At 54.7% G+C, this 24,820-nt stretch overlaps 6 protein-coding genes across 6 annotated transcripts; 3 read left to right on the forward strand and 3 right to left on the reverse strand.

Moving 5' to 3' along the window:
• The first annotated feature begins 370 nt into the window (after positions 1-370).
• BO66DRAFT_368038 (ubiquitin-binding serine/threonine protein kinase VPS15) lies at positions 371-5,568 on the forward strand. Its single transcript, XM_025645316.1, has 3 exons — positions 371-749; positions 812-932; positions 988-5,568. Exons 1-3 carry the CDS (start codon positions 536-538, stop codon positions 5,498-5,500), a joined length of 4,848 nt encoding a protein of 1,615 aa, XP_025507133.1. The 5' UTR covers positions 371-535; the 3' UTR covers positions 5,501-5,568.
• Positions 5,569-10,090: 4,522 nt separating this feature from the next.
• Positions 10,091-13,270, forward strand: BO66DRAFT_239904 (DENN (AEX-3) domain protein). Its single transcript, XM_025642850.1, has 4 exons — positions 10,091-10,636; positions 10,705-11,724; positions 11,778-12,014; positions 12,069-13,270. Exons 1-4 carry the CDS (start codon positions 10,253-10,255, stop codon positions 13,173-13,175), a joined length of 2,748 nt encoding a protein of 915 aa, XP_025507134.1. The 5' UTR covers positions 10,091-10,252; the 3' UTR covers positions 13,176-13,270.
• Positions 13,271-13,774: 504 nt separating this feature from the next.
• BO66DRAFT_389405 (SDR family NAD(P)-dependent oxidoreductase) lies at positions 13,775-15,306 on the reverse strand. The gene is made up of 4 exons (XM_025646793.1): positions 15,054-15,306; positions 14,957-14,988; positions 14,443-14,773; positions 13,775-14,294 (listed from the first exon to the last, which is right to left on the reverse strand). Exons 1-4 carry the CDS (start codon positions 15,176-15,178, stop codon positions 13,838-13,840), a joined length of 945 nt encoding a protein of 314 aa, XP_025507135.1. The 5' UTR covers positions 15,179-15,306; the 3' UTR covers positions 13,775-13,837.
• A 668-nt stretch (positions 15,307-15,974) lies between these two features.
• BO66DRAFT_282147 (TBC domain-containing protein) lies at positions 15,975-19,256 on the forward strand (the record flags this gene model as incomplete). Its single annotated transcript, XM_025643075.1, has 1 exon — positions 15,975-19,256. A coding segment is annotated over one exon (3,282 nt), but the record flags the coding sequence as incomplete, so codon positions are not given.
• Positions 19,257-20,595: 1,339 nt separating this feature from the next.
• BO66DRAFT_469074 (uncharacterized protein) lies at positions 20,596-22,171 on the reverse strand. The gene is made up of 2 exons (XM_025652699.1): positions 21,241-22,171; positions 20,596-21,183 (listed from the first exon to the last, which is right to left on the reverse strand). Exons 1-2 carry the CDS (start codon positions 21,959-21,961, stop codon positions 20,693-20,695), a joined length of 1,212 nt encoding a protein of 403 aa, XP_025507137.1. The 5' UTR covers positions 21,962-22,171; the 3' UTR covers positions 20,596-20,692.
• Positions 22,172-22,749: 578 nt separating this feature from the next.
• On the reverse strand, positions 22,750-24,820 carry BO66DRAFT_239929 (Zn(II)2Cys6 transcription factor). Its single transcript, XM_025642851.1, has one exon. The coding sequence runs from the start codon at positions 24,598-24,600 to the stop codon at positions 22,840-22,842; it is 1,761 nt and encodes a 586-aa protein (XP_025507138.1). The 5' UTR covers positions 24,601-24,820; the 3' UTR covers positions 22,750-22,839.

Here is a 24,820-nt window from a genome sequence, read left to right on the forward strand (position 1 = left end):
CAGCTGATCGAGCCTCACTTTTGTTGAAAGGTGAGTACTCGACCATGAGTGATCATCTCAGCTCCACGTCAACGGATTGAATCATCGGTAGGCAGGGGGAATCCTTTAAAGCAATAAGACATTCCACTTCTATTCTGGAAAAAGAATTTAACTTGGCGATAACAATAGTTTCGAGAAAGAGCCGCATCCAAGCAAGCACCATAAGTAGTAACTTACTGAGTAGGATGGATTAGACTACAGTGTACTCCGTACTCCGTACAGCCGAAGCGAAACCGCCTCACCGCTTTCCTTGAATCATGTGACCAACATGGGAGCTCCAACCGTGTCGGGCGCGGCTTCACATTAACTTATCCACTCATGAACCCAGACCCAATCAACCAACCGCCTTTCTTCCTGGCCTGGCTCTCTCTCTTTCAGCCAAAGCATCTTTTCCTCTACCGTCTCACAGTCTGCTCTGAAATTACCTCTAACAATCTTGATGTGACTGGTCCAATCTTGCTCTGCCGTATCTGGGAGATGAAGGCGCATCAACACCATGGGCCAAGGCTATTCACTCACCACCCTGTCCGCGGGTTCGGCGGGGATCGATGTTCCCGAGTTATCGGACCTGGCGTATGAGAAGTCCATGGGTGGTGGCAGGTTCATGAAAAGTATCCGAGCCAGACAACACAATGGCCTCGTTTTCGTAAAGGTTATAATGAAGCCTTATCCCAGTATGAAGCTGGAGCCATATATCAAAGCTATCCTTCGTAAGTTCCGATAGTGACGATCAGCGGCATCGCATGCGCACTGGTGCTAACACCGGCGGTAGGTGAGCGCAAGCTGTTGGCCGACGTACCCAATGCTTTGAGTTATCAGAGGATACTCGAGACCAGCACCGGTGGTTATCTCGTTCGCCAATACATCCATAGCTCTCTTTATGACCGGATGAGGTATGTCTGCTCAAGATTTGTCACGATAGTGTGCTCAACTGACCACAGTGCACAGTACCCGTCCATTTCCCGAGGAGATCGAGAAGAAGTGGATTGCCTTTCAACTCCTATGCGCGTTGAGAGACTGTCATTCGCTCGACGTGTTCCATGGCGATATCAAAACCGAGAATGTTTTAGTCACGTCTTGGAATTGGCTCTACCTCTCGGACTTTTCATCCTCCTTCAAACCCACGTTTCTTCCGGAGGACAATCCGGCGGATTTCTCATTCTATTTCGACACGTCCGGTCGTCGGACCTGCTACTTGGCACCTGAAAGGTTTCTCGAAGCCGGTGAAGAACCTGGAAGCCGACATGTCAACTGGGCTATGGACATCTTCAGTGCTGGTTGCGTCATCGCCGAACTTTTTCTAGAGGCTCCTATCTTCACATTGAGTCAGATTTACAAGTACCGGAAAGGAAAATATAGCCCAGAACATAGCCAGTTGATTAAAATTGAGGACCCGGAGATCCGTGCCTTGATCCTCCATATGATACAGCTCGATCCTGAGTCCAGATATTCCGCGGAAGAGTACCTGAATTTCTGGAAGAACAAGGCGTTCCCCGAATACTTCTACAGCTTTCTACACCAATACATGTCTCTTATGACGGATCCATCGTCGGGTAGGGCACAGGTTGAGGCAGGATCTACCAGTCGAGGAGAGGCCGATGACCGCATTGAAAGAGTCTACCTTGACTTCGATAAAATATCCTACTTCCTTGGTGCCTCACCAGCGACTACCAAAGATGGATCAAATCGCAATCGCCCCAAGCTCACCGGCGATACATTTCCTGTGGAATTAGATCTTCCTCACTACGGGCTTACGGGCACAAAGTCCCAGCCACAAGGAGATGACGGAGTGCTCATATTCCTGGCCCTCGTTGTCTCCAACCTGCGTAATACATCGAAGTCATCCGCCAGGATCAAAGCCTGCGACATTTTGCTTGCCTTCGCCGAGAGATTGTCGGATGAGGCCAAATTGGACAGGATCCTTCCATATATTATGATACTTCTGAACGACCGCACGGATAGAGTCAAGGTAGCTGCCATCCGTGCCCTCGCTCAGCTCCTGGAAATGGTTCAGGTTGTTTCACCGGTCAATGCCTACTTGTTCTCAGAGTATATCTTCCCGAGGTTGCAACCGTTTGTGCCCAGTACCAGTTTCAATCCGAGCCGACTGGTGCGAGCGACATACGCATCATGTATTGCGTCGCTTGCCCACTCATCCTTGAGGTTTTTGGACATGATCCAAGCCCTGCGTTCTGATACACGTCTTCCAGCCCTGATACCGGTTGGATCAGAGCCCAGATGGACAGAAGATGCGACATATCACAACCTTTACGATGTTGCGAGGGTTGATCTCCTCGAATACTTCGAGGCACATACTAAAGCCATGTTAACTGATAGCGACGCATCAGTTCGTCGCGCCTTCTTGGGTTCCGTGTCAGAGCTTTGCGTGTTCTTCGGTAACCTCAAGACTAATGAGGTGATTCTGAGTCATTTAAATACTTATCTCAACGACAGGGATTGGATTCTGAAATGTGCCTTCTTCGAGGCAGTGATTGGGGTTGCAGCTTACGTTGGCACTACTAGCTTAGAGCAGTACATTTTGCCGCTAATGGTACAGTCGATGACTGATCCGGAGGAGTTCGTCGTCGAAAGGGTACTCAGGTCGTTGGCAGCAATGGCTGGTCTTGGGCTTTTTCAACGCTCGACGACTTGGGAGCTGATCAATATTGTAGTCCGATTCCTGGTGCACCCGAACGCTTGGATCCGTGAGGCCGCTGTCCAATTCATCATCGCGTCAGCCAAATTTCTTTCGCTGGCAGATAAATACTCTATCTTGACCCCGCTTGTTCAGCCGTTCTTGAAAGTCAAGCTCGTTAATTTCACTGAGGGTGAGCTACTCGACGCTGTCAAACGACCACTCTCGAGAAATGTGTATGAACTTGCATTCGTCTGGGCGTCAAATGTCGAAAAGGGCCTTTTTTGGAAGGCAACATCCCGTGAAGCGAGTTTTGCGTTCGTCGGAACAGATAGTACTATTCCCAGATGGGGTCAAAAGAGTTCGAGCTTGTCGATGAGTACGCAACCGAGGAATGAAGAGGATGAACAGTGGCTGGCGCGACTGAGAAACATTGGAATGGGCCAGGAGGACGAATTGAAATTCCTCGCACTCAAGGAGTTCATCTGGAGGGTCATCGCCCGCCAGTCGAAGGACAACGCAACGGGGACTTCTCCTTTGAATAGCGTCATCACTTTGACTCAATATGGAGTCACGCCACAGACTGTCTTTTTCGACAAAACACAAAACACCCGGCCTCGCACAAATTCCCTCGGGAATGCGGAGAATGCTAAGGCTGAAGACCGAAGACCACATACAATCACCGATGCCTTGCTTGATGCCTCAACGTCTATTGACAACAGACCTGAATCCCGCCGGAAACATCTTCGCTCGAGGAGCCAGCTAACGGACCATTTGACAATCCCACGTCCAATTGCTGTGAACAATATCAGGTCTGAGAGTTCTCCTGTTCCATCGCCAATTGCATCTTCGCCTGGAGCTACTGGACCTGCCTCGCCTCCCAGTTCGGACGCCGAACGAAGAATCTCGGGGGGTCGCGAGAGCCCGGGACAAGATAGCTCATCAACGCCCACCGATGCGGAGAATCCTACTATAAGAAGGCTGGCCAGTGGCGTACAGAGAAAGTCGAGCGCCATGAGCTTGCTCAATCGTAGGGATTTTGCCAAAGCATACGCCGAAACGGGCACAAGCCCCGCGAATGCCTTTGGCAAGGTCGATTCTCCTTCGCAACGCGAAGATGAACAAACAGTTGCTTCTCCCACGCTGCCTGCAAGGACAGCACTGGAACGTGGCCCACAGCAGTATCATGCAAATCACTCTTATGCTGGTAACGACCCGGTAGTTCTCCGCCTCCTTGATTCGGTTTTCGCGGAAAACTACCCCACGGACTTCTTCGACCTCGGTCCTTATGTCAAGGAAGTGGATACCAAAAAGCCGATGATGAAGGCCAGCGGACAGGAACCCAGCAAAGTGTGGAAACCCACTGGTGGCCTTGTGACGGTATTTGGGGAGCACAATGGACCTGTCAATCGGGTAGTGGTCGCGCCAGACCATGCCTTCTTCGTCACGGCCTCTGATGATGGCACTGCAAAGATCTGGGACACGACCCGCCTTGAAAAGAATCTCACCCCTCGTTCTCGTCAAACGTACCGGCATTCCACCGAAGCGAAGGTAAAGTCATTGGCATTTGTGGAAAACACCCACACTTTCATCACTGGGGCAAGTGATGGTAGTATCCATGCGGTCAAAGTTGACTATCACAACGCCAATGGGAACGTTCGCTACGGGAAACTTCAGCTCGTGCGCGAGTATCAATTGCCCCCGGCTAAGGATGGCACTGTCGAGTATGCTGTCTGGATGGAGCACTTCCGCGTCGAAGCACAGTCGACGCTCCTGATTGCCACCAACACATGCCGCGTCTTAGCCCTCGATATGAAGACCATGCTCCCGGTCTATTCTCTGCAGAACCCCGTGCATCACGGGATACCGACCACGTTCTGCTGTGATCGCAAGCACACCTGGCTCTTGATGGGCACGACGCACGGCATCCTCGATCTCTGGGACCTGCGGTTCCGCGTGCGGTTGAAGGCCTGGGGCCTTTCCGGCTCGGGTACTATTCACCGGCTTCAGGTCCATCCGACCAAGGGACGTGGGCGCTGGGTTTGTGTGTCTGGCAGCGGTGCCCACGGCAACGAGATCATCGTCTGGGACATTGAGAAAGTCCGGTGCCGCGAGGTATATCGCGCCGATTCACTGGGGCTGGGCGCCTCCGGCCCCAATGGGGTGCCACCGGACAACCGGCCCAGGCCAACTTACCTGAGTGCCCGAGACTATGAAGCCTGGCATGTGGAAGGCGACCGACCGGAAGGCATGCTCAGCCGATTCGCGATGGAAGGACTGGCCTCGGGTCCCGCCGACCACCCCTCGGGACCGTCCCCGTCCAGTGCCCCCGCCGGCATCTGTGCCTTTGTCGTGGGGTACGACTCCCCCGACGACGGGCGCGACAGCAGCACTCGGTGCGGATTCATTGTCTCGGGCGGCTGCGACCGCAAGATCCGCTTCTGGGATCTCACGCGCCCGGACATGTCGACGGTAGTCAGCGGCCTCGACGCCGTGTCCACGGACGGCGGGGCCGCGCAGAAACCACGCTACGAGCTCTCCCAGCCTGGTCCGTCTCTCATGATGACAACGGAGCACATCCCCAATGGCACCTCTGCTTCCTCCACCGGCCCCACGGGCAGCAGTAACAAGGGCGGGAGTGGCGGTGCTGGGAGCAAGAAGGGCAGCAGCAGCGGGCGACTTCCACGAAGCACAGTGATCAGTCTCCAGCAGCAGCAACTCCTGAAGAGCCACCTGGACTTCATCCAGGATGTCGCCGTGCTGCGGGCGCCGTACGGGATGGTCGTGAGTGTCGATCGGGCGGGGATGGTGTATGTGTTTCAGTGAGCTAAGCCTACAGGTAATATGCACTTTGCCTAGTATAGGTAATGAGGTAGTCTTTCAACAATCGAAACCCCCCAAATCAGTCTCCTGTAACCCATCCAATCACCTACAGTCCAGTCCAGTACCAGTTCCCCGTATCCACCGCGACAAAAACACATCCATAAGTACCAAAGGAGTGCAGAAATCCCTTCCCCCCCCCCCCGGAACACCACCAATAGCTCAAATCAACCCATCTGCATCCTGCATAGTGCATCCGCAACGGTCTGCCTGCAACACCTCGAGCGTAAGATCACCGTCCCCACCGTCGAGATCATATAATCATATATGATAGCCCAACAAACAGGATTAGTAGACCGTGAAACTCGACAGCGCGGGGAGGGGCCCGAGCGCCGTGGTGAAACTGTGTGCGTGCGTGCGTGCGCCGGCCTACTGTCATCGTCTCAGAGAAAAAAAACAGTGCTTCCCTTACCTTGCCTACCTCGGACTCGGGAGCGTTAGTTAGTACGTACTGTACTTGCAGTAGTCTAGCTCTGTGCGGAGTGATCCTGACATTCGACTAGACTATAGGTTAGTTAGTCTTCACGGGGATTTTGGGATGATTAGACTAGGTAGGTTGCTGAAACACACTAACTTATCTATTACGGAGTAGGCGCTTGGTTGCAGGGGTGCGGGTGGGTGGCTCCTGCGGCCATGTGGTTCATGAGCTCGACTCGTTTTTGTTCTTTGGTTGTGGCTTGTGTAGCATGGGAAGGTTTTTATGATGGGTACGGAGTAATGTTGGTGTCTTGGGGGAGGGGAGGGGAAGGGTGTAGGGCTTTGCTTTGTGGAGGGATGGAGAGCGTGAAGGCTTGGATGGGGTTCTTGCTCTGGGTAACTTAGGTGCGGTAGATGATCTGGGGGAGTTGTTACTACTCAAGGTGCACACCATGAAGGTGGGTTTCTCTATTATCATACTTTTGGGGTACAGAGGGCGATAGTGGCTGGGGATGCGAGTAGAATTGGTAGGGGGTAATGGCTCAGGGCCCAGATACTGTACTGTGCTTATAGTCTTGTGAAATGTGCAAGGTCTCGTGGAGGGAGGGTGCATTTGTACAACCAGGAGCTTACCCTGTTCCGAGGGCTCGGGATCAGGACCTTGAGAACGATATCGTATTTTCATGTGAGGAGTATGAAGGGCTAGTTTGTTTCTTTGTATGTCGAGAGATCTTTTGAAGAATAGAATTGATGATAGGTGTTGAAGCCCTTGTCCCACTACGCGTTGTGAAAAACATATAACCAGACATAGTACATTCGGTCGAAGAGCATCAAACTAAAGGCACGTCAATATTATCTATCTTATGATCGCAGTCGGCATTCCAATCGAGTACAGAGCCAAGTGGTGCAAAAGTACTGCACCGACAAGGTTCCAGATTATAAACCAGGGTCCGTTTCAAAGTGCCCGGGGAACGGCGAGAGCATGACGCGAGTTTCAGTCAGGGCTGATCGGGGAAAGGGGAAAAGTTCATTCGGGTGATCTTAGGTGAGCTCCATCTTTTATGGCGGGACCTGGAGCTCCATGCGGAATTGCAACCGGGTGGGATTTCGCTCTCGTAATCGTGATTCGCGGCTTGTATATTTGTGACCGTGGGTGGAGCTCGACGCAAGGAGATCTTCGCTGGGGCTTCTAGAAAAGGAGTGTGGCCGGAAAATGGGACAGGAAGACTGTTCTGCTGTCTTGGGTCTAGTTCGGTTTGGTCAACAATTCAATTCACTCTGTATGTGCCAAGGAGACTCTCTGTGTAGTGAGACAGCATCCTGGATATATTTTGGCGTATGGGATAATTCATGACAGACGTCGGTATCCGTGGCAGGGGGTTGCGAATCCCAAGGGTCGATTCTGAGAGCGGGAATCGAAAGAGGGGGAGATTCTTCCCGCTCACGAACCATGGATTGCTGAGATGAAGGCCTCTCTTTCTCTAACACTTTTCGCTCTCCAGTCTGGACTCTCGAGTCTCTGCCATCTGCTGGGTCGGATCGCTTCATTTGACCCGTTCGTAGTTTTCACCCCCCGCTGTCATCGCTAGAGTATTTTGTATGTAAAACGAAATTGCGGTGTGTTTGTGTGCGTGTGTTTTCTCGCGAAGATCGAAGTTGCCTCTCGTTGCCTCATTGCTATTCAGGTACTGTTGAGACCCATCTTCTAGAGGCAAAAGAGCTTTTGGCACTGTGGTTCTTGACTTAAGTATTTATCCTACATTCTTCGGATCGGATGATCATATCAATCTGCGGTGTCCGACGGATTATCGCGGGCGGACCGTTCGATCCCTCAATCATGACCCTGCGATCGCTGTCACCATCTGCATGCACACGGTCTTTCGATCCGATAGTGGGTTGCTTCAACGTCAACTCGCTGGCAGGTAAATGTTACATGCGTATCTCAGAGCTGTCAGTTGCAGCTGCGCCAGCTCTTTTACCGAGTCCGGTGGTTTGGATGTGACTGACTCGAACGGTGGAGCCCGCAGACCCAGCGGCCAGCAAGCGAGACAGAACTGCCGCTGACGGTCCATCTGCACTGGTGGCGATGGCGCTGTTCTCGCCAAAATCCTCAATTCAGCATGCCCGCTCGCTGGCAAAGTGGCGGGTGCGTTGCAACGCGCCCTTGTCATAGTCAACGTCAAAATTGTCGTTCTTGATGCATTAAAGTTGCCCATGCAGTTCTCGGCTGACCAATGCGGCTGGCTACCGCAAAATGGGTCTGAGGGCGAACTGCTGCAAACCATGAAAGGAAATGACGATCATCCTCTGGCCCAGACAGGGATGGCTGATCGATCGTCTATCTATTCCGTACAGGACTGGACTTTGACAGCCTGCCTCCGAATTGTGTGCATTTAATTAGCTGTCGTCTGCAAGCTGCCAGATGATATGTCGCGATCTCAACCGATCATCTCTTCTGTTCGATGCCTACCCGTATAGTTCATACTGCAGAGGAAGACAGGCTGACAGAAGACGAGAACTCACCTGTCAATGGTAACAGGCACAGAAGCTACAAAATTTCCCCTGATAAGCAAGCCCTCATTGGCCTGGGACCGACGGAACCCCCTCCCACCCCCTCTTTTGACCTCCCTGACAGAGACGCGGGCGGGATAGGGGGCATGGCTTTTCCTGACCTCGGTGCATCCGGTGTCCTCGACTTGACTCTTCTGGTCATGTCTTGTACAGTGGATACTGCGAATATGCTGGTTATGATCTTCCTCACCGAACCAGCGTGGCTCAGGTTTTGAGTTTTGACTGGTTCTTCATTATTCCGGTTGTTTGGTTTGGCCTCATCGTCCCAATGGTTTCTTTCCGGAAAAAGCCCCATTGTCGCGTGGTTGAGACTTTCGGGCCGATGATACCTGGGGTTCTCTTGTTGGCTGATTCCCATACCAATGCAATCGCAATTCAGACTACTATAAACTGACCTGATCTCCTGTGTGATCCAGGATTCGTCAGGCCAAGTCAGACTGTCAGAGTAACCGGTCGAGGGATCTCTCTCCGCGCAACCAAGCTATAAGCTTCTCCTCTGCCCGCACGGGCGCAAGGAACGGCCAGCAGCGTGCAGCTCGTCCAGAATAGAATTCGGCGGAAAATCGGGAAAGAGGAAGATGGATGGATGGATACTTGTAGAACTTTCATCTTGCTTATTGCACCTTGCACCTTGCACATCACATCACACTAGCAGCGCTGTAGTTTTGTGCTGCGAAGATGCAATTGACCGCCAGGCTGACCAGAACAGTAATAATGACTGAAAGGGAAGCACGAGGAAGTGGAGATGGGAAAATTAGTGCCACGGAACTAAAGAGCTTTAGAGAGCTTTAGTGGGTTGGCAAATCCACCGGCGCAGGAACAGGACCGGCTTTTCCACTTTCTGCAACCCCCTTTCATACTCTACTCTAGTTAGTACTTTAGTTTACTACGGAGTAGACTACGGAGACAGGGTCAAGATTGACAAGCTTGCGCTTGTTCTTGCTCGAGAGAGTTTCTCTCTCTCTCTCCGTAAAACCAGTTAATTTATTTTTCTCTGTCTTCCCTTTTTCTTTTTTTAAACCTTTTCTAACGGCCTTCTTCCCGTCCTCATCCCCTCCTCCTCCCTCTCTCTTTTCTTACCTCTTCCTCTCTTCCTCCCTCCCTCCCTCCCTCTTCCCCTCACCCGAGGATCAGGTCTATTCCGTGTCAACAACCACCGCCACCACCACCGCACCAACCGATCCCAGGGGATAGAGACGAGAAAAATCCTTGCCTCGAGTCCACTCAATAAAATACATACATACACACATGTCTGACCTTTGAAAGACGTGCCTGTATCGCCCGACCTGGGAAATGTCCATCAATTGAGTGTGTGTGTGTGTGAGCAGTAGCTGTGACCGAATTGTCCGATCTCTCTTTATCCATCCACCCCATCCAAACAACATTATTATCACCAATCCGCCTGTTTCGCCCCCTGTTTGGTTGTTGTCTTTCCTTCGGCTTCACCTTCATTCCCGACTGCTAGCAGTGCTATCTTCAGCTCGTCCTTGGTCATCTTCTCTACTCCATTACGAGCTTTCATTCCCTTGTTCCCATCCGACTGCTCTGTTCTGTTCCTCTCATTCCCGTCAGATCTCTCAGAATCCGTGGTTCGAGAAAACTTGCCACACCCCAAAAAAATAGGATCACCCAATTGACCTCGCACATATCCGAGGACCAATTCGTCACTCTGCCGACACAAATACATAAACATTCTCCCCGACCGTCATTATGGGCCCGTCTCTGAGAGACCCTGCGTCCTACGCCCGCCCATCTACCCGCGATCGGCCTTCAACGCGCGACCAAGGAGAAAACTCGCTGGTCGTCCCCAGTCGCACCTCGTCGCTTCACTCCCGCATCACTCAACCAATCCCATCCCAGATGAACTCGAAACCCGCCGCCCAACGGACCCCCAAGACTCTCACCCATGCCTACATGGTCTGCGGTGTGGGTCGCGAGCCCTCTCAATGGGTTCGCGCCCCCGCCCCCGCCCAGGGCAAGATCGCCCACATGAAGGGAGCTGTCAGTCAGTTCTGGTTGCCTGAGATCCTCGGGAGCAGCCCCCGTTTGGAACAGGATAACGAGATCGCTAAGTCCTTGCATGCGGCTATGAGAGTATGTCATCGCCCCTGTGTTATGTCCGATAGTGTCAAACGAAGTTGCATGTTACTGACATGATCTAGGCTTGTTTCCCCCACGATGTCGAGATTTGCACCGGCAAGACCCAGCCTCACTGCGTGCACCATGCTTTCGTCCTGCAACAAGATTCCTCCCACACACTCTATGGGATTGCTTTGCGGGTCTGGTCTCGCGCCGACGATAAACGCGCCGAAACCATCCGGGAATTGCGGAAGAAGACTGAGCAGGATTTCTATGACAACCCAGAGGAGACCTACTGGATCCCCTACTGTCTGAGCTTCCTGTCTCGCTACCCTCTGTACGACCTTCTAGGCGACTACCTGCGTGGCATGTGGATTCACTGGAATAAGGCGACCAACTTGTTCCACGCGGAAGAAGTCTCGCGCATCCTAAGCTTCCCCGCCCCTCGCCTCAACGACCTGGTTCGGATTGACATGAAGGACTATGCGCTTTGCTACCAATTTCCCTCGTCTCCCACAGGCTTCCAAAACTTCTCCATGTGGCCCTTGTTCACGTGTCTGTCCATTCCCAATATCGTTGGGGTCATTGAGGCTGCTGTCTCACCCACCCGCCGGATCATCTTCGTCAGCCACTACCCGGCTATGCTCACAATGGCCGCTGAGACTATCCGGTACTGCGTTCGCATCTACGAATGGAGCGGTCTCTATGTGCCTATGGTTCATGCCCGTCATGTCAAGGACTTGGTCCAGGAACCCGGTCCGTACATTCTCGGTATCACCGCCGAGTGCCGGTCTCTTTTCAACGCTCCTTCAGATGCTTTGGTCATCGATCTCGACCGGAATTTCGTCTTGACTTCGAGCCCACCGAGCGTCCTGAGTCCCGGTCAGCGCACGAAGTTCATCAACCGATTGACGCAGGCTCTCAATGGCGATGTCTCGCCGTCCGGGGTTCCCAATCATCTCCGCTCCGCCTACGCAGGTGGCAAGCTCATCCCCGCTGGTCAGATCATTGTCATGCGAGGAGAGGTGGAAAGTGTTCAGGATCCCTCCTGGTGGAACCAAGATGCGATCATGGGTGTCATGGATCATGTCTGCGAGAAGCTGGTTAGTATCCCTCCTTTCCACTCATAGTCTGTGTATACTAACTGGATGATCAGGGACGCAACACTGGCATGAAGGCTATCTTCGGTGGCTCAGTCAAGAAGCCTTTGATGACAAAGGTCTCTATGAGACATCTGAACGAGATTGTCCGCGAGAGAAACCAATACTCCCGCGATGCCATGGAGGCCTGGCAAGATTTCATTAACTTGAAGGGTCGTATGGACACGGAATTGACCAAGGTCACGAAGCGCAACAACTTCTTGGTTGAGGAGTTGGAGACTTGGAAGCAACAGGTATGTCATTGCGAGGACTTTTTCGATTGTGAACGTCGTTCTAACTTCGTACAGTTCCTCAAATTCCAGGCGTTCGCCGAACAATTGACCAAGGAGACCTCTGAGCTCAAGGTCAAGATTGAGAATCACAAGCGCGAAAACCGTCGTCTCACTGGTCTCATTGACCAGCAGAAGGACGATGTGGCTCGTCTCACACTGCGCCTGTCTGGTACAGAGAAGCAGCGCGACGATGCACTTGAGGCGTTGGTTCTGCAACAAGAGATTGCGGAGGAATTGGAGCGTGAGCGGAAGCGTAACCAAAAGGAGCTCGCTTCCTTGCAACACAGCAACGCGTCTCTAGCTCGGCAGCGTGATGATGCGCAGCGGGTGGTCCTGCACCTTCGCAGCCTTATCAATGGCCAGACCCACCACATGGAGCATATCGTTCGCTCGATTGGCAGCTCTGCCGAACTGTCCGGGCTCGCTGAAAAGGAGACCTTTGAGGAGACCAAGGAGGACGAGGTCGAGACCCCTAGGGAACCTGTCAGCTCGCGCTCGTTTGCTACGGAGCCCGTGAAGGCTCCCAGCAGCGAGCCGAGCTCGGATCTGGAGCAACATCTCCTGAACATCGGTAAAGGGCATAATCGTCTCGCGCGTTTAAGTATTACTGATGTTGCAGATCGCTACCTGCGCGACAAGACCGATGCCATTTCGGACATTATCCGCAGCATCAGCGAGCAGTGCGCCGCCGCCGTGGAAGGTCTGCAACTGGCACAGGATGCGGAAGAGGATGACATTGATGACCACGGTCGGACCACCCCGTCCGGTAGCCGCCTGATGCCCAGAACGCACGATGGACTCTTGACTCCTGCGGGTAGCGAGATGGGGGACGGTGACAACAACTCGTTGCACCCGAACGACCGCCATTCGAGTGTTCCTCCAACACCGGACCTAGTCCACAACCGGTCCAGCACTTCGATGTCAATGATCAGTAGCTCGACGTTCCCGGAGAGATCGAGTCAGCAGTATGGGGTTAGTGAGATCCCTACCCGGATAGTCGAGGACAACGATGAACGTGCCCATGAGACGGCGGGCTTTGACGAGCACTCTGAACCTGGCACTCTGTCGAAGCAGGCGAGCGAAGACCTCATGCAGTCCAGCACTTCCCGATTGGTTGTGTAAAAGTGCATTGTCTCTGCGATTCCCTGGTCCAACGATCCGTGACATGACATCTGCTCTTATACTGTTCCAACTGATTCAGAGCGCATTTCTAGCCATGTTTTGGCCTTTTATTTTCTCCTTCGTTTTAATCTTTTTCTTGGGGGACCTCGTGGATATTGGCTCCATTTGATCCAGTTTGGACATATGTCCCATGATTTTCTGCACAGGTGTTAATCTCTTTTCTGGAAGGTATTTCTTGGATCCAAGCCAGTTTTTCTTGGCCTTCTATTCTTGGGACCCCTCGATGTCTTGGGTTGCTGTCTCTTTCCTTCACCGGTTCTATACCATTTTCAATTCTTGGGATCTGTCGCTATCCCCCGCCTTGTAGTAGATCACCTTGGCACTCTGTAACGGGGCCGACCCTTCATTCGCTCGATTTTCTTACTGTGTCATCTTTGTGTTTCCCATTTGTGTATAGTTCCGATTCTCTGGAGAAGGCTGCTTGAAGCTGCCACGTGGAGTCCGTTATATAGGGATCAGCCGTGTCTTTTTACCGTGCAGCCAGTGCTGTACGAGATCATCTCACATTAATTGAACGGTTTTTTAAAAGTACTGATCACCCCCAATCCACACTGTCTGATGTCCTTTGTACTGTCACCTGTACCAAAGCGTGCGTTTTTCGTTTAGGCCAATTTCCCCGGCACGAACGGGTGTCCAGCACTCAGTCCGCCACAAACGGCCCAGGCCTGCCCGTTGACGTAGCTGGCCTCGTCACTGCCTAAGAACAGGGCGACGCGCGCGACCTCGTCGGCGATGGCCCCGCGCTGCAAGGGGTTCAGCTGGCCGAGCTTGCGCTGGGTGCCGCGGGCGCGCGCGGCGTCGAACATCTGCTGCGTCATCCCCGTCTCGATCAGGCCGGGGCAGATGGCGTTGACGCGGATGCCCGTCCCCGCCAGCTGGAAGGCGGCCGTCTGCGCGATGTTGACCACCGCCGCTTTGGAGGCCGAGTAATCCGTCGAGCCCGCGTTGGACCGCAGGCCCGCCACCGAGGCCGTGCAGATGATCGAGCCGCCCGGGTAGGGCTTGGTCGCGGACGTCTGCTGCATCGCGGTCGAAGCGTACTTGACGGCCAGAAACACCCTACCATGGGGACTGTGTCAGCACCAATTACTCTCTCCATGCTTATGCTTGCGCGGTAGATGGGCTCTCTTGCTGCCCCCCTCCCCCCTCCCCCCTCCCCTCCGGGTCAAAACACATGAATAAGGGAAAGGAAGGTTACTGTACGCACCCCACCGTATTCACCCGCAACGTCTCCGCAAACTCCTCCGCCGTGATCTGCGTCAGCAGCTTTTGCTGCCCCACGACGCCCGCGTTCGCGAAGAAGATGTCCAGCCGGCCGTGCGCGCCCAGCGCCTCGGCCACCACCGTCTGCACGGCCCCTTCGTCCGCGGCGTCGAACCGGCGGATGTACACCTTTGTGGCAGGGTACAGGGATTCGATCTCCCGCTTGTGTGTCGCTAGGTGCGTGTCGATGAAGTCGCAGAGATAGACGGCTGCCGCGCCGTTGTGCGCGTATTGGTGCGCCGTGGCGCGGCCGATGCCCGTGGGGGAGTTGGCGCCTGCGTTGGGGGGTTAGTTTTCGGTTTTTTGGGGGTTGGAGTTTGGTTTGGGTTGGTGATTGGGGGTTTGGCCCGGGGAGGTTGTGGGGGTGTGGTGATGCTACTGCTGTTGAGGGGGATTGAGAGGGGATGGGTGGGCTCGGTGCTTGGGAGTATGTAATGCATGTATAGATGGGCATTTACCGGTGACGATAGCGACTTTGTCCTTCACCCGACTATCACTCAGAGGTTAGTTGGCTCTCTGACAGACGATGACTTGAGGGGACTCGGGTATACTGACGGTCCCACGGAGTCAGGGGCAATGGATCGGATTCGGGGAATATCCTCGAAGGTCCCGGCGTCGGGGATGCCTTCCACCAGCTGCTGGCTGAGAGCTTGGAGACGGCGTTTGGCGTTGCCGGACATGGTTATGGGGAGATCGCTTTTGAGAATGAAGAAGACAAGAGATGTATCCACGTGAGATTTGAGCTTACTGTCCAACAATGTCAGTTATATGGTCACTTAAATACGAGAACAGGGGGGTCTCCTCCGTCTTTATATACTCCTCCCAATTGTCCCCGCGGCAGTTCCGCTTACATTTTGCGGAGAACCGAGGCTGGGACGGGTCTGGTCAGGTGACTTGGAGCTGTGGTCTTATGTCAGCAGTCACATGGGTTGCTGCGGCCACACGTCATGGACGGGCAGAAATGCCATTCCGCTTTGGAAAAGCAACCGACATTCCAGACTTGCCCGCGCGCCTGATTCCTCTCGTTGCCCCGTCCCTGTTTTTCTTTTTTCCTTCTGCTCTTTTCGACCTCTCTCTTCCATTATTATCTGAGGCGGTCTACGCTGTGGTCTGTAGCTCACTGTGCAGATCTTCCAGCACTTGCTCCGGTTACGACATCATTCAATCTCCTACAAATGAAAAATCCCGCGAGGCAGCAAGCACCACTGCACAGCTGCTACAGTTGCACGAGACCTGACCACCGTCTCCAAACACCACCTTAAAACCAGCCACACCACTTCCCCGGCCTGAATTTATTCCTGAATCTGTTCATGATCTGTTGAAGTTGAACTAGGAATAGTACAGAAAGCGAGACATCAAAAGTCTACATGAAGACCACAGATCTGCAACCCTCCTCTCGTGTTCACCGCCCTAGCAGCCATGGCGGAGTGCGATCTACCCACGGCACCAGCACCAACACCACCGGCCCCAGTACCGCGTCGTTCGTCCTCGCGGACCTCCTCCTCTTCCCGACACAGCCAGAAGGCTAGGACCGTCCGAGCCCGCTCCCAGAAGCGCCATTCCGCCGCCTCCTCCAACGCGACCACCACGGACCTCACCTCCTTCCCATCCCTTTCTCCGCCAGACCGCTCCGTGGACGGGTTCCTCGGCCAGCCGGCCCTCAACCGCGCCCTGACCAATGTACTGCTGGAAGACCGGGATCTTTATAGCATCAACGACTTCCTACACACGGCGGGGGAGAACAATAACAACACTACCACCACGCGGGATCGGCGAGCCGCCCTAGCCAAATTGACGAGCTCCTCGACCACCGCCAGCGCGTCGGGGCGCGCCGCCCTCTTCGGCGACTCGGTGCCCATCCGGGACTTCCCCGGGGCCCTTCATCTGGCGGACGATGCGCACATCGAACGGCTGATCGCCACCACGGGCGCGGTCAAGCTGGTGCGGCAGTTTGCGCGGGACCTGGCGCAGCGGGATGCGGAGATCTCGGCGCTCCGCCAGCGGGCGGACGCCCGGGAGCGCGAGCTGAAGCGCATGCTCCGCGAGGTCTCGGTCTCGAACCAGGATATTGAGCGGCGACTGTATGCGTTGGAGCACCTCCCCGTGAATCCCGAGGGGGCAAGGGGCAAGGAGAACGGCGGGGCGAATGCGGAGCAGTCTGGGAGCTCGTCGTCGAGCGTACATGGGCTGATGCAGCAGGCGATGGACGACGGGGTGGGGTTGTTGCACGGAGCGGAGGATCTCGGTGGGGCGGAGAATGGGGGGAACCCGGCGCAGCAGGCGACGGTGCGCGCGCCGCAGCGGTCGCTTGAGAGTGACGCGCGCTCGGGCCACTCGAGCCTCGACTCCAACTCGAACCGTAAGAGACAGAGCTCGATCCGGAGCTGGGGCGATTTCATTTTCGGCGGGACGCTAGGGAGTCGGAAGACGAGCCGCGCCAGCAGTGTCATGAGCGGAGCCGAGGAGGAGACGCAGCGGCCTCGAAACGCGAGCAACCCGTCGGCGGGGCGCCGCAAAGCTCTCGATGATCAATTGTTCCAACCCCCGGACGACCAACAACACAGTGGCTTGGGAGCCGGCGAGGTGGTTGGACGGCGCCTCGCGGCCGCCAACGGCGATGACGCCAGTGTCCATTCGCGCAAATCCTCAAAGTCGCTGTCCTCATGGACGGTCAAGCTGTTTGCCGGAAACACCCAACCGAGCAAAGACGATGCGAACGCGGAAAATACCCGCGGAAGAGCTATGTCGGCCAACCGCGAAGCGAACAAGCCTGTGTCACCGGCCATTTCAGCGGTGGCGGCGCTGAAGCGGATCAACAGCAATGTCAACATCCAAGGTGCTCCAGGACGATCCCCTGGATCGGGTGCCTTGGCCAAAGCCAGCCAGGCCGGTCGGAGACAAGGGTCGGCGAGCGTTTCTCAAGGTGCAAGCTCTGAGGCTGCAAGCAAAAATGCCACCAATCTCGGCCCCGTGGAGATGGATGCGATTTTGCCGCTGGAGGATCGACCTCCGACGCTTGCTAACATTTACAACAATTACCAGTCGGGAGATTTGCTGACGGACCGGTTCGGGTTCATCTACGATCAAAGCCGGAAGAGGCGGCAGAGGGAAGCCAGCGATCTGAAAAGGGGTGGGTCGGCAGGTAACCGGCTTAGCATCGCGGAGACTCTAGACAGCCTTCGCAGTGATACCTCAGACGGCGATGATGGCTCCGACTATCGGAATCTATTGCAGGCTACCACTGGTAGCGAATCATCTCCAGCATCTGTATCCCCCAGGAACGCCGAAGCTGGTGCTATTGCGGTTGGGCGATGGCAGGACTATCTGGTGGTTCCGACGGCACCGACTGAACTGCTTTCGCACACCCCCTCCGCTGGTCCCATCATCTCTTTGACTACTGCGGGCGATACTCAGCCGCGCAGCAGCGCAGTAGCTGTCGACAAACGTGGCTCCGTCTCCGTCACCCCCAACGCCCAGCCATCTGCATCCACCTCAACGGTGATTGCCGATCGCCCAGAGTTCGCCGGGCTGTCCTCCGACGAGACTGCCGCGCTGGCTGCCAACGAGAACGAGCCGGTCAAGTTACTGCTAGAGCAGCTGACCGAGCTGCATGATTCTCTGCAGCGAGAAAGAACGGTGAGATGGAACGAGTTCCTGCGCAAAGTGCGTGCCGAACGCCGCAAGGATGGGGAAGCCGCTGCGGCCGCGGCCGCGGCCTCGGACCGCCCTTTGCAGTCTGTCGATACGCCGGAGGCGTCCCTAGCGGACGGCGAAATGGTGGGCATATCTGGTCTGGGCAACAAAGGCAAGGTCGGCCGTGCCAAATGGCGGGAGTTCCGGGCCCTCGTGCTCGGTGGGATTCCCGTCGCTCTTCGAGCCAAGATCTGGTCTGAATGCAGCGGTGCGTCTTCGATGCGGGTGCCCGGGTACTATGATGACCTCGTCCGGGGCGTTGGTGGGAGTGACCCCGACCCTTCGGTCGTGTCGCAGATCGAGATGGATATCAACCGCACCCTGACGGACAATGTCTTCTTCCGCAAAGGCCCGGGGGTGGAGAAGCTCAAGGAAGTCCTCCTCGCATATTCTCGCCGCAACCCAGAGGTCGGATACTGTCAAGGAATGAACCTTATTGCTGCCTCCCTGCTGCTTGTCACACCCACGGCGGAGGACACCTTCTGGCTTCTTGCGTCCATGATCGAGGTGATCCTGCCGGAGCATTATTACGACCACGGCCTGCTAGCGTCCCGCGCGGATCAAGTAGTTCTGCGGCGTTACATATCGGAAGTCCTGCCCAAGCTATCTGCGCACCTTGAAGGCCTGAATGTCGAGCTGGAGGCCTTAACGTTCCAGTGGTTCCTTTCCGTATTCACCGACTGTCTCTCCGCAGAGGCACTCTACCGGGTGTGGGATGTTGTCCTCTGCCTCAACGTGACCAGCTCATTCACCCCCACGAATGCGTCGTCATCCCGCGACACCAACGACACCAACTCGACCACCACGAACAATGCCCCCTCGAGCAGCGGCAGTGGCGGCGGCAGCACGTTTCTGTTTCAAGTTGCTCTCGCGCTGCTGAAACTGAACGAACAGCAACTCCTCACGACCTGTTCCACGCCCGCAGAGCTCTACACGTACATCAACCACCAGATGACCAACCACGCCATCAGCATCGACGGCCTCATCCAAGCCAGCGACGCGCTGCGCAACGTCGTCCGTCGAGAGGAAGTAGTAGCCCGGCGAGCTGATGCCCTCCGCGAGATGCAGGAATTCCCCGCGGGTCGGCCATCTTCTGTTGCCGAAGAGGGTGGTTCTGCCGAAGCATAGCCATCCACCTCACCTCACCTTCTGTAAAACTGCATCCTAGTTCGAATTGCATTTGCATCCAAGTGCCCCACGCCAGCCACGAAAAAAAAAACAGGGCACTCTGCCCCACCCATCTCATGTCGTCCTGCACTACACATTTTGTTTCTGTCTCAGCCTGCCTGCACCTTTCCTTTGCACTGCTCGATACCACCATTAGATATACGACTTTCCTTACGAACCCCGCATCGCCCCCATAGATTGGCCCTGTCTTTTTTTTTTCTTGCGCATCGCTCGCATATCATGGTGAAAGACAACCTTGAATTACTGATTTGCACGAAGTTGATACGACCGATGCTTTGCTTTGCTTTGCTTTGCTTTAACTATAGACCCTCCTGGCTGAGAACTTATACCACTCTTTTTTTATTCTGCAGCATGAAATTAGCAGATGCATGGCCCGGTGACTTGCTTTGATTTGATTTGATTTGATTTGACTTGATTTGAATTGAATTGAAGAATACGAATACGAATATCCCCGTTCCTTTCCCTTGCTTTGAGGACTTGCTTTTTGGATTCTCTTGATAGTTCGTCTTTTCGCTCGTTAAGATTCGTTGTACTCTTTCTTAGTGACGGTGACGGTGATGGTGGGATAGCTGTAGGAGCTAGGGAGGAGTAGGAGCAGGAGCAGGAGTAGGAGTAGGGGTAGTTGCCTCTCAGAGCCCTGAGGGGAAGAGGGGAGGAGGGGAGGGGAGGGGAGGGGAGGGGGCCTGTGGTGGGTGGATGGGTTTGTACAGTAACTTACAGTACAGTACAGCAGTTACACTATACATCGAATGATTCTTCCATATTTCTAGAAAGACTGTCAGTATGTATGGAGTGTGGGTAACGAGGGTGATGATTTGAGGGCGGGTTGAGAGAAATAACAAGGCATAGTCTAGCTCCAGGGAATCTCCGCATGAGCTAGCTAGCGTATTATTCTCATTCTCGGGGGCGCGCGCTGGTCCTAGTCTGGACTTGTTATCCAGTTCTTCTGCTGATATTCGGGGGGTTGAGGTGTGCGAAGAAGATGTTCACTTACTTGCTGGCGTAGAGAGAACTGGACATAGGGAGGCGGCACAGCATGGACTAGTTATAGTTAACTACACCCTAACCTCCTCCCGTGTCAAAAGCATAGCGATTACCGAGATTCCTTCCGATGTATCTGGGCTTACAGGTTAGAGAGCGCAAGTCGTCATTACCGTTACTCCTTGGGAAAACAAGGAGCCACTGGGCTTGACTGCTGGCCTACTTCGGAATACTTCATAATTGCGTCAAACCCGCAAGGCTTTCGCTGTTCGTACATACACAGCAGAGCAAGGGGGAACGCTAGACAGGGTATCTCAAGATTTACTACGAATTCAGTTCAGAAGAGAAGATATAGTCAGATGCCTCCTCGTTCTCCGATCCGTCTCCGCGCAGTCCGGCTGCGGGGGAGTGTTCAGGATGGAACGAGAGCTAGACGGTCTGGCGGGCGGCGAGTCGCGATCGCCCAGGGCAGGAGTTATTGTCGGTTGTGGTTGCGGTGGTGGTGGGATCTGCGGTATCGTCCACGGCGGGATGAATATGCGGTCATGAGTTGGTTTGTTGGTTGGGGGATGCGGTTCGCGGGCGTGTAGGTGTCGGGTTCCGCGCGTTGGCGCCGGTGGTGGGATTTCCGGTTCCGAGTGTAGATCATCTTCAGAATGTCGATCGAGTTCGGGAGATCTTGATGGACTTCCAGGAGAAGACTCTTGGTCACGAGATGCTTCATCTCCAAGAGAAGTCCCATGCATACACTGCCGTTCAGAGCCGCATCTCCCGTGTCCAGGGTAGATAACACCATCAACACCATCAGGGTTCTGACCCCGAGCTAGGGCAACGTCAGCTACCAACCACAAACCACTCGACCGGCGACCGGCCAACTCACCAGCAACAACGAACCAAACCGGCCCAGTATCCGAATGCATCAACGCAAACAAGGCCCGCAACCACGCCTCCTCCCCCTCCACCACATCGCCGATCTTCTCCCTCAACCCCCGAACCGCCACATTCATGCTCTCCGCCTCCGGCCACAGCGGCTGAAGCACATCCTTGTCCCGACGATAGTAGACCCTCTTGTCTCTGATCTCATCCACGAACGCACCGTACATGCCCTGCGGCAGCCGGCAAACCACCTTTCCCCCTTCCCCATCGTCCGTATAATAATACCGCCAATTGGACTGGTGGCGGGTTTCCGGCTTCCCGGCGCGCCGCACGTTGATCTCCACAAAATGTTTGCTGATCACGTTCGCGGGCGGCTTGGTGAAGGTGCCGAGCTCCCCCGCGGCGGCGTTGGCAGGCAGGACCAGGCGGCGCTTGCGGCAGCGCGTCTGGAGATCGCCTTTCAGTTTCATCATGTACTGGAAGAGGTAGAGCATGCAGTTGAACTTGTTGGCGTCGTAGGCCGAGTGGATGAAGAGCGGGAGCTGTGGGAGGCGGTCAATGAGTTGGTCTTCGAGTTGCATGCGGACGCGGAGGTGCCTGATCGGTTTTGTGAGTTGCTTTGCGTCCACGAGGATCTGGTGGAGTACATCGTCCACCACCAGCCAGTCCAAGTAGTTGCCCCCGGGGAGGGCTTTGTGGAGTTCGGACACTGTGAGGTTCCCCATTCTGGGGGTGGGATGCTCTGCTGCAACTGATTGTGATTGGTTTGGTTTGGGTGGTGATCGAGCTGTCACAAGTAAGCGTGGAAGAGTGACACAATCAGTCTGCTGTGTAAAGTATACTGGGGAGAATATAAGAAAAGACCTGAGCGTAGATAGAAGTGTAGATGTTGAAGAAGACTAACTGAAAAACATGGAATGGAATTTTGTGGATAGTGGATACGCAGACAGTGACGGGAACGCGTGCCCGCAGTGGAGATCGACAGAAGGCTAAAAAACCTAGTGCGACGGAAATTCCCCGGACTTGTGGCTTACTAATATACCAGAAGTTAGTTAGTCAGTTATCAAATGCTATTTGGTACCCGAAATAATCGAAAGGACAGGAAATCCCCAGAATCCTTGAGGAAAAATATGTTCAAGAAATGTGCATTTTAGGCAGGTCCCGTAGAACCAGAAAACGAGATTCACAAGACAACAATCCAAAAGTGAAATATGTGTAGCTCTGCTGGTTGGCAGGCGAAAATCCGAAGCGTCCAAAGTCAATACACTAGGCCCGGATGTAGGGAAACTCGCAAGAATTTCTCGGTGTCGAGGTAACTCAACACGTTCGCATCGTCATCATCCATCATCTCGGCATATCTTGGCATGTAAATACACCATAACAAATCATCAGTCTTCAGTAGGTCGGGCCCGGTTTCATACATTCTGGGGCAGTCAGGGGAAGGGGTATCATCGTTGCAATGGTCAAGAATATCAACAGAAAGTTTTAGGGAGAAGGCGCTGGAAGGGCTGGTGCTGATATATTCTTTGATGAGAAGACAATAGGCATGACGTCTCCCACAATTGAGGAACACCACACAGGTGATGCACCGGACTCAGATTCTTCAGCGAGGCAGCATGTCGGGCATCCAAAAGCGGCCATTATCCAAGACACTGTTGAGATCGATCTGGTCCATATTGGGTCGGAGCCCAAGGTCCATCACGTCGCGCGCAACCGCCTTGATCTGCCGCATGATGCTCTGGGAGATGGCCCACGTGCGGGCCAGCGTCTTGAACACGCCGATTGTCAGTGTAAGCCGGTCCCGACTGGGGTCGGGCATTTGGCCGGCTTTCACCGAGCAGGCGGCAAGCTGCACCATGGAGCTCAATACCAACGTGCAGATGAAGAACGGGGTGTGCTTGACGACGGGCATCCGGATCGACGCCAACGTCGAGATTTCGCTGGCGGCCTTGACGGCCTTCATGGCATGGGCATGGTGCGAGAAGGCCGGGATGCTCAGCGGCCCATGATGACCGCAGATCACCTCCGCGGCCACAGCGGGAGACGACAGCAGATCCGAGCGCGGGAAGTGCAGGTAGATAGACGACCCGTTGACGACCATAGTCGCCTGGAACATCATCTCATCCACCGAGCCATCAGGACGCAGAAGCTCAGCCTTGGACTCGGGCAAATGATGGAACCAGCTAGTAATCCGAGCGTCGGTAGCTTCGACCTGATCCTGCTGGCCTTCGACCATATCCTGAATGGCCACCACCCGCCCTAAGATGCGAGCCGCTTCGATGCGGTAGGTATAGGAGGAGAAATCCCGTTCTTCATCTGCGAACGCCCGCTCATCGAATTGTGCGATCGTCAATGGGGGCGGGGGAGCCAGTCCGTCCTGATAAATCCTCTCCTCGCACGGAAGTGGCACTTCCAAAGGCACGGTGTTGCAACGGTATTGCGGCTGAACACCGAGGGCAGTCAGCATGGCTTCAATGATGAACAATTCCCACCAGGTTCGTCTCAGACTCTCCTCCCGCACCGGATCCCCCTCTCCCATGGTCTGGGCGAAGTGTCGGGTGTGTAGCCCGAGCTCAAAAGCCAGGTCCACGGCCATTGCGATGCACACTCCGGCATCAGCTCGCTCGTTCCGCGAATGAAGAACAATGGCCAGCAGCAACAGGGCCTGAACCTTTTCCACCGAAGGATCCTGTTCCATGACAGACGACATGACGGTCGGCCTGTACGTGTCGCTGGACGCTGCGGGGGTGAAGTGAGTGCCAATGAATTTGATCACATGCTCCAGGAAAGGTGGGACATGAGACCGATACAGAATCCGGAATGGGAGCAGAATGGGGTGGGAGGGGTGAAAGTAGGTGTAGTAAATATCAATGAGGTAATTGTCGCCAGGGTTGGAAGAATACGAGTCCGGGGTAAGGGGGCTGTGAGCCGCGCGAAGAGGCTGCGACGAGACCGAGCCATCGGTCGTCAGCTCGGGGCTGGTGGTCGGAAGGGAAGGCGGCAACGTGCTGGTGCTGGGGAGCGGCGTCGTCACTGGCATGAGCGGCATGTTCCCGGGAAGAACCCATTCGGAGGGGACATTGTAGAATGGCTGGGCCTCAAACGAAGCCGATAGGTCGGTAGGGAGTTGATCGGGGGAGGACGGGTTGGCTCGGCGTTTCTTTGACGGGCCTTTGTAGCCGCGACGCGACGGGGTGTATTGGCACTCGGCGCCCGTGGCTGCACAGCGGCCACAGACGGGTGTGTTGCCATCACATTTGAGATGCTTGTGTCGGCACAGCAGGCAGGCGAGGAGTGAAGGCCCGGCGTTCTTGGGTGGGTTGGGAGGTTTGGCCGTCACAAATGGGTTGATTCCCTGGTCCATGGTGGCAGACTGTCATAGATCGATTAACACGGGGGACATCAATATTTTGCGATCCAGCTGCCCCCTCTAAGCTACCCAACAATCAACAAACACATCAGAGTGCATGAATAATGGGTAGGAGCTGTCTTGAGAAGCGCAAAGCCAGAGCGTTGAGGCAAAGCCGAGATCTGGATGGAGCGGGGAGAGCCGCTGTCTGGAATTCTGGGGGGGGGGGGGGGGG

The sequence above is a fragment of the Aspergillus aculeatinus genome (assembly GCF_003184765.1).
Source record: "Aspergillus aculeatinus CBS 121060 unplaced genomic scaffold BO66scaffold_8, whole genome shotgun sequence".
Lineage (NCBI taxonomy): Eukaryota > Fungi > Ascomycota > Eurotiomycetes > Eurotiales > Aspergillaceae > Aspergillus > Aspergillus aculeatinus.

Excerpts from the sequence above, each read along its gene's own strand:
- BO66DRAFT_469074 (XM_025652699.1), bottom strand. The coding sequence starts at position 21,961 with ATGGGGAACCTCACAGTGTCCGAACTCCACAAAGCCCTCCCCGGGGGC. Across the intron at positions 21,184-21,240 it reads GGTTTGGTTCGTTGTTGCTG|CTCGGGGTCAGAACCCTGAT; the intron begins GTGAGTTGGCCG and ends ACGTTGCCCTAG.
- BO66DRAFT_239904 (XM_025642850.1), top strand. The coding sequence starts at position 10,253 with ATGGGCCCGTCTCTGAGAGACCCTGCGTCCTACGCCCGCCCATCTACC. Across the intron at positions 11,725-11,777 it reads ATCATGTCTGCGAGAAGCTG|GGACGCAACACTGGCATGAA; the intron begins GTTAGTATCCCT and ends CTGGATGATCAG. Across the intron at positions 12,015-12,068 it reads TGGAGACTTGGAAGCAACAG|TTCCTCAAATTCCAGGCGTT; the intron begins GTATGTCATTGC and ends AACTTCGTACAG.
- BO66DRAFT_389405 (XM_025646793.1), bottom strand. The coding sequence starts at position 15,178 with ATGTCCGGCAACGCCAAACGCCGTCTCCAAGCTCTCAGCCAGCAGCTG. Across the intron at positions 14,989-15,053 it reads GCCCCTGACTCCGTGGGACC|TCGGGTGAAGGACAAAGTCG; the intron begins GTCAGTATACCC and ends TCTGAGTGATAG. Across the intron at positions 14,774-14,956 it reads CAAAGTCGCTATCGTCACCG|GCGCCAACTCCCCCACGGGC; the intron begins GTAAATGCCCAT and ends CCCCCAACGCAG.
- BO66DRAFT_239929 (XM_025642851.1), bottom strand. The coding sequence starts at position 24,600 with ATGGACCAGGGAATCAACCCATTTGTGACGGCCAAACCTCCCAACCCA.
- BO66DRAFT_368038 (XM_025645316.1), top strand. The coding sequence starts at position 536 with ATGGGCCAAGGCTATTCACTCACCACCCTGTCCGCGGGTTCGGCGGGG. Across the intron at positions 750-811 it reads ATATATCAAAGCTATCCTTC|GTGAGCGCAAGCTGTTGGCC; the intron begins GTAAGTTCCGAT and ends CACCGGCGGTAG. Across the intron at positions 933-987 it reads TCTCTTTATGACCGGATGAG|TACCCGTCCATTTCCCGAGG; the intron begins GTATGTCTGCTC and ends CACAGTGCACAG.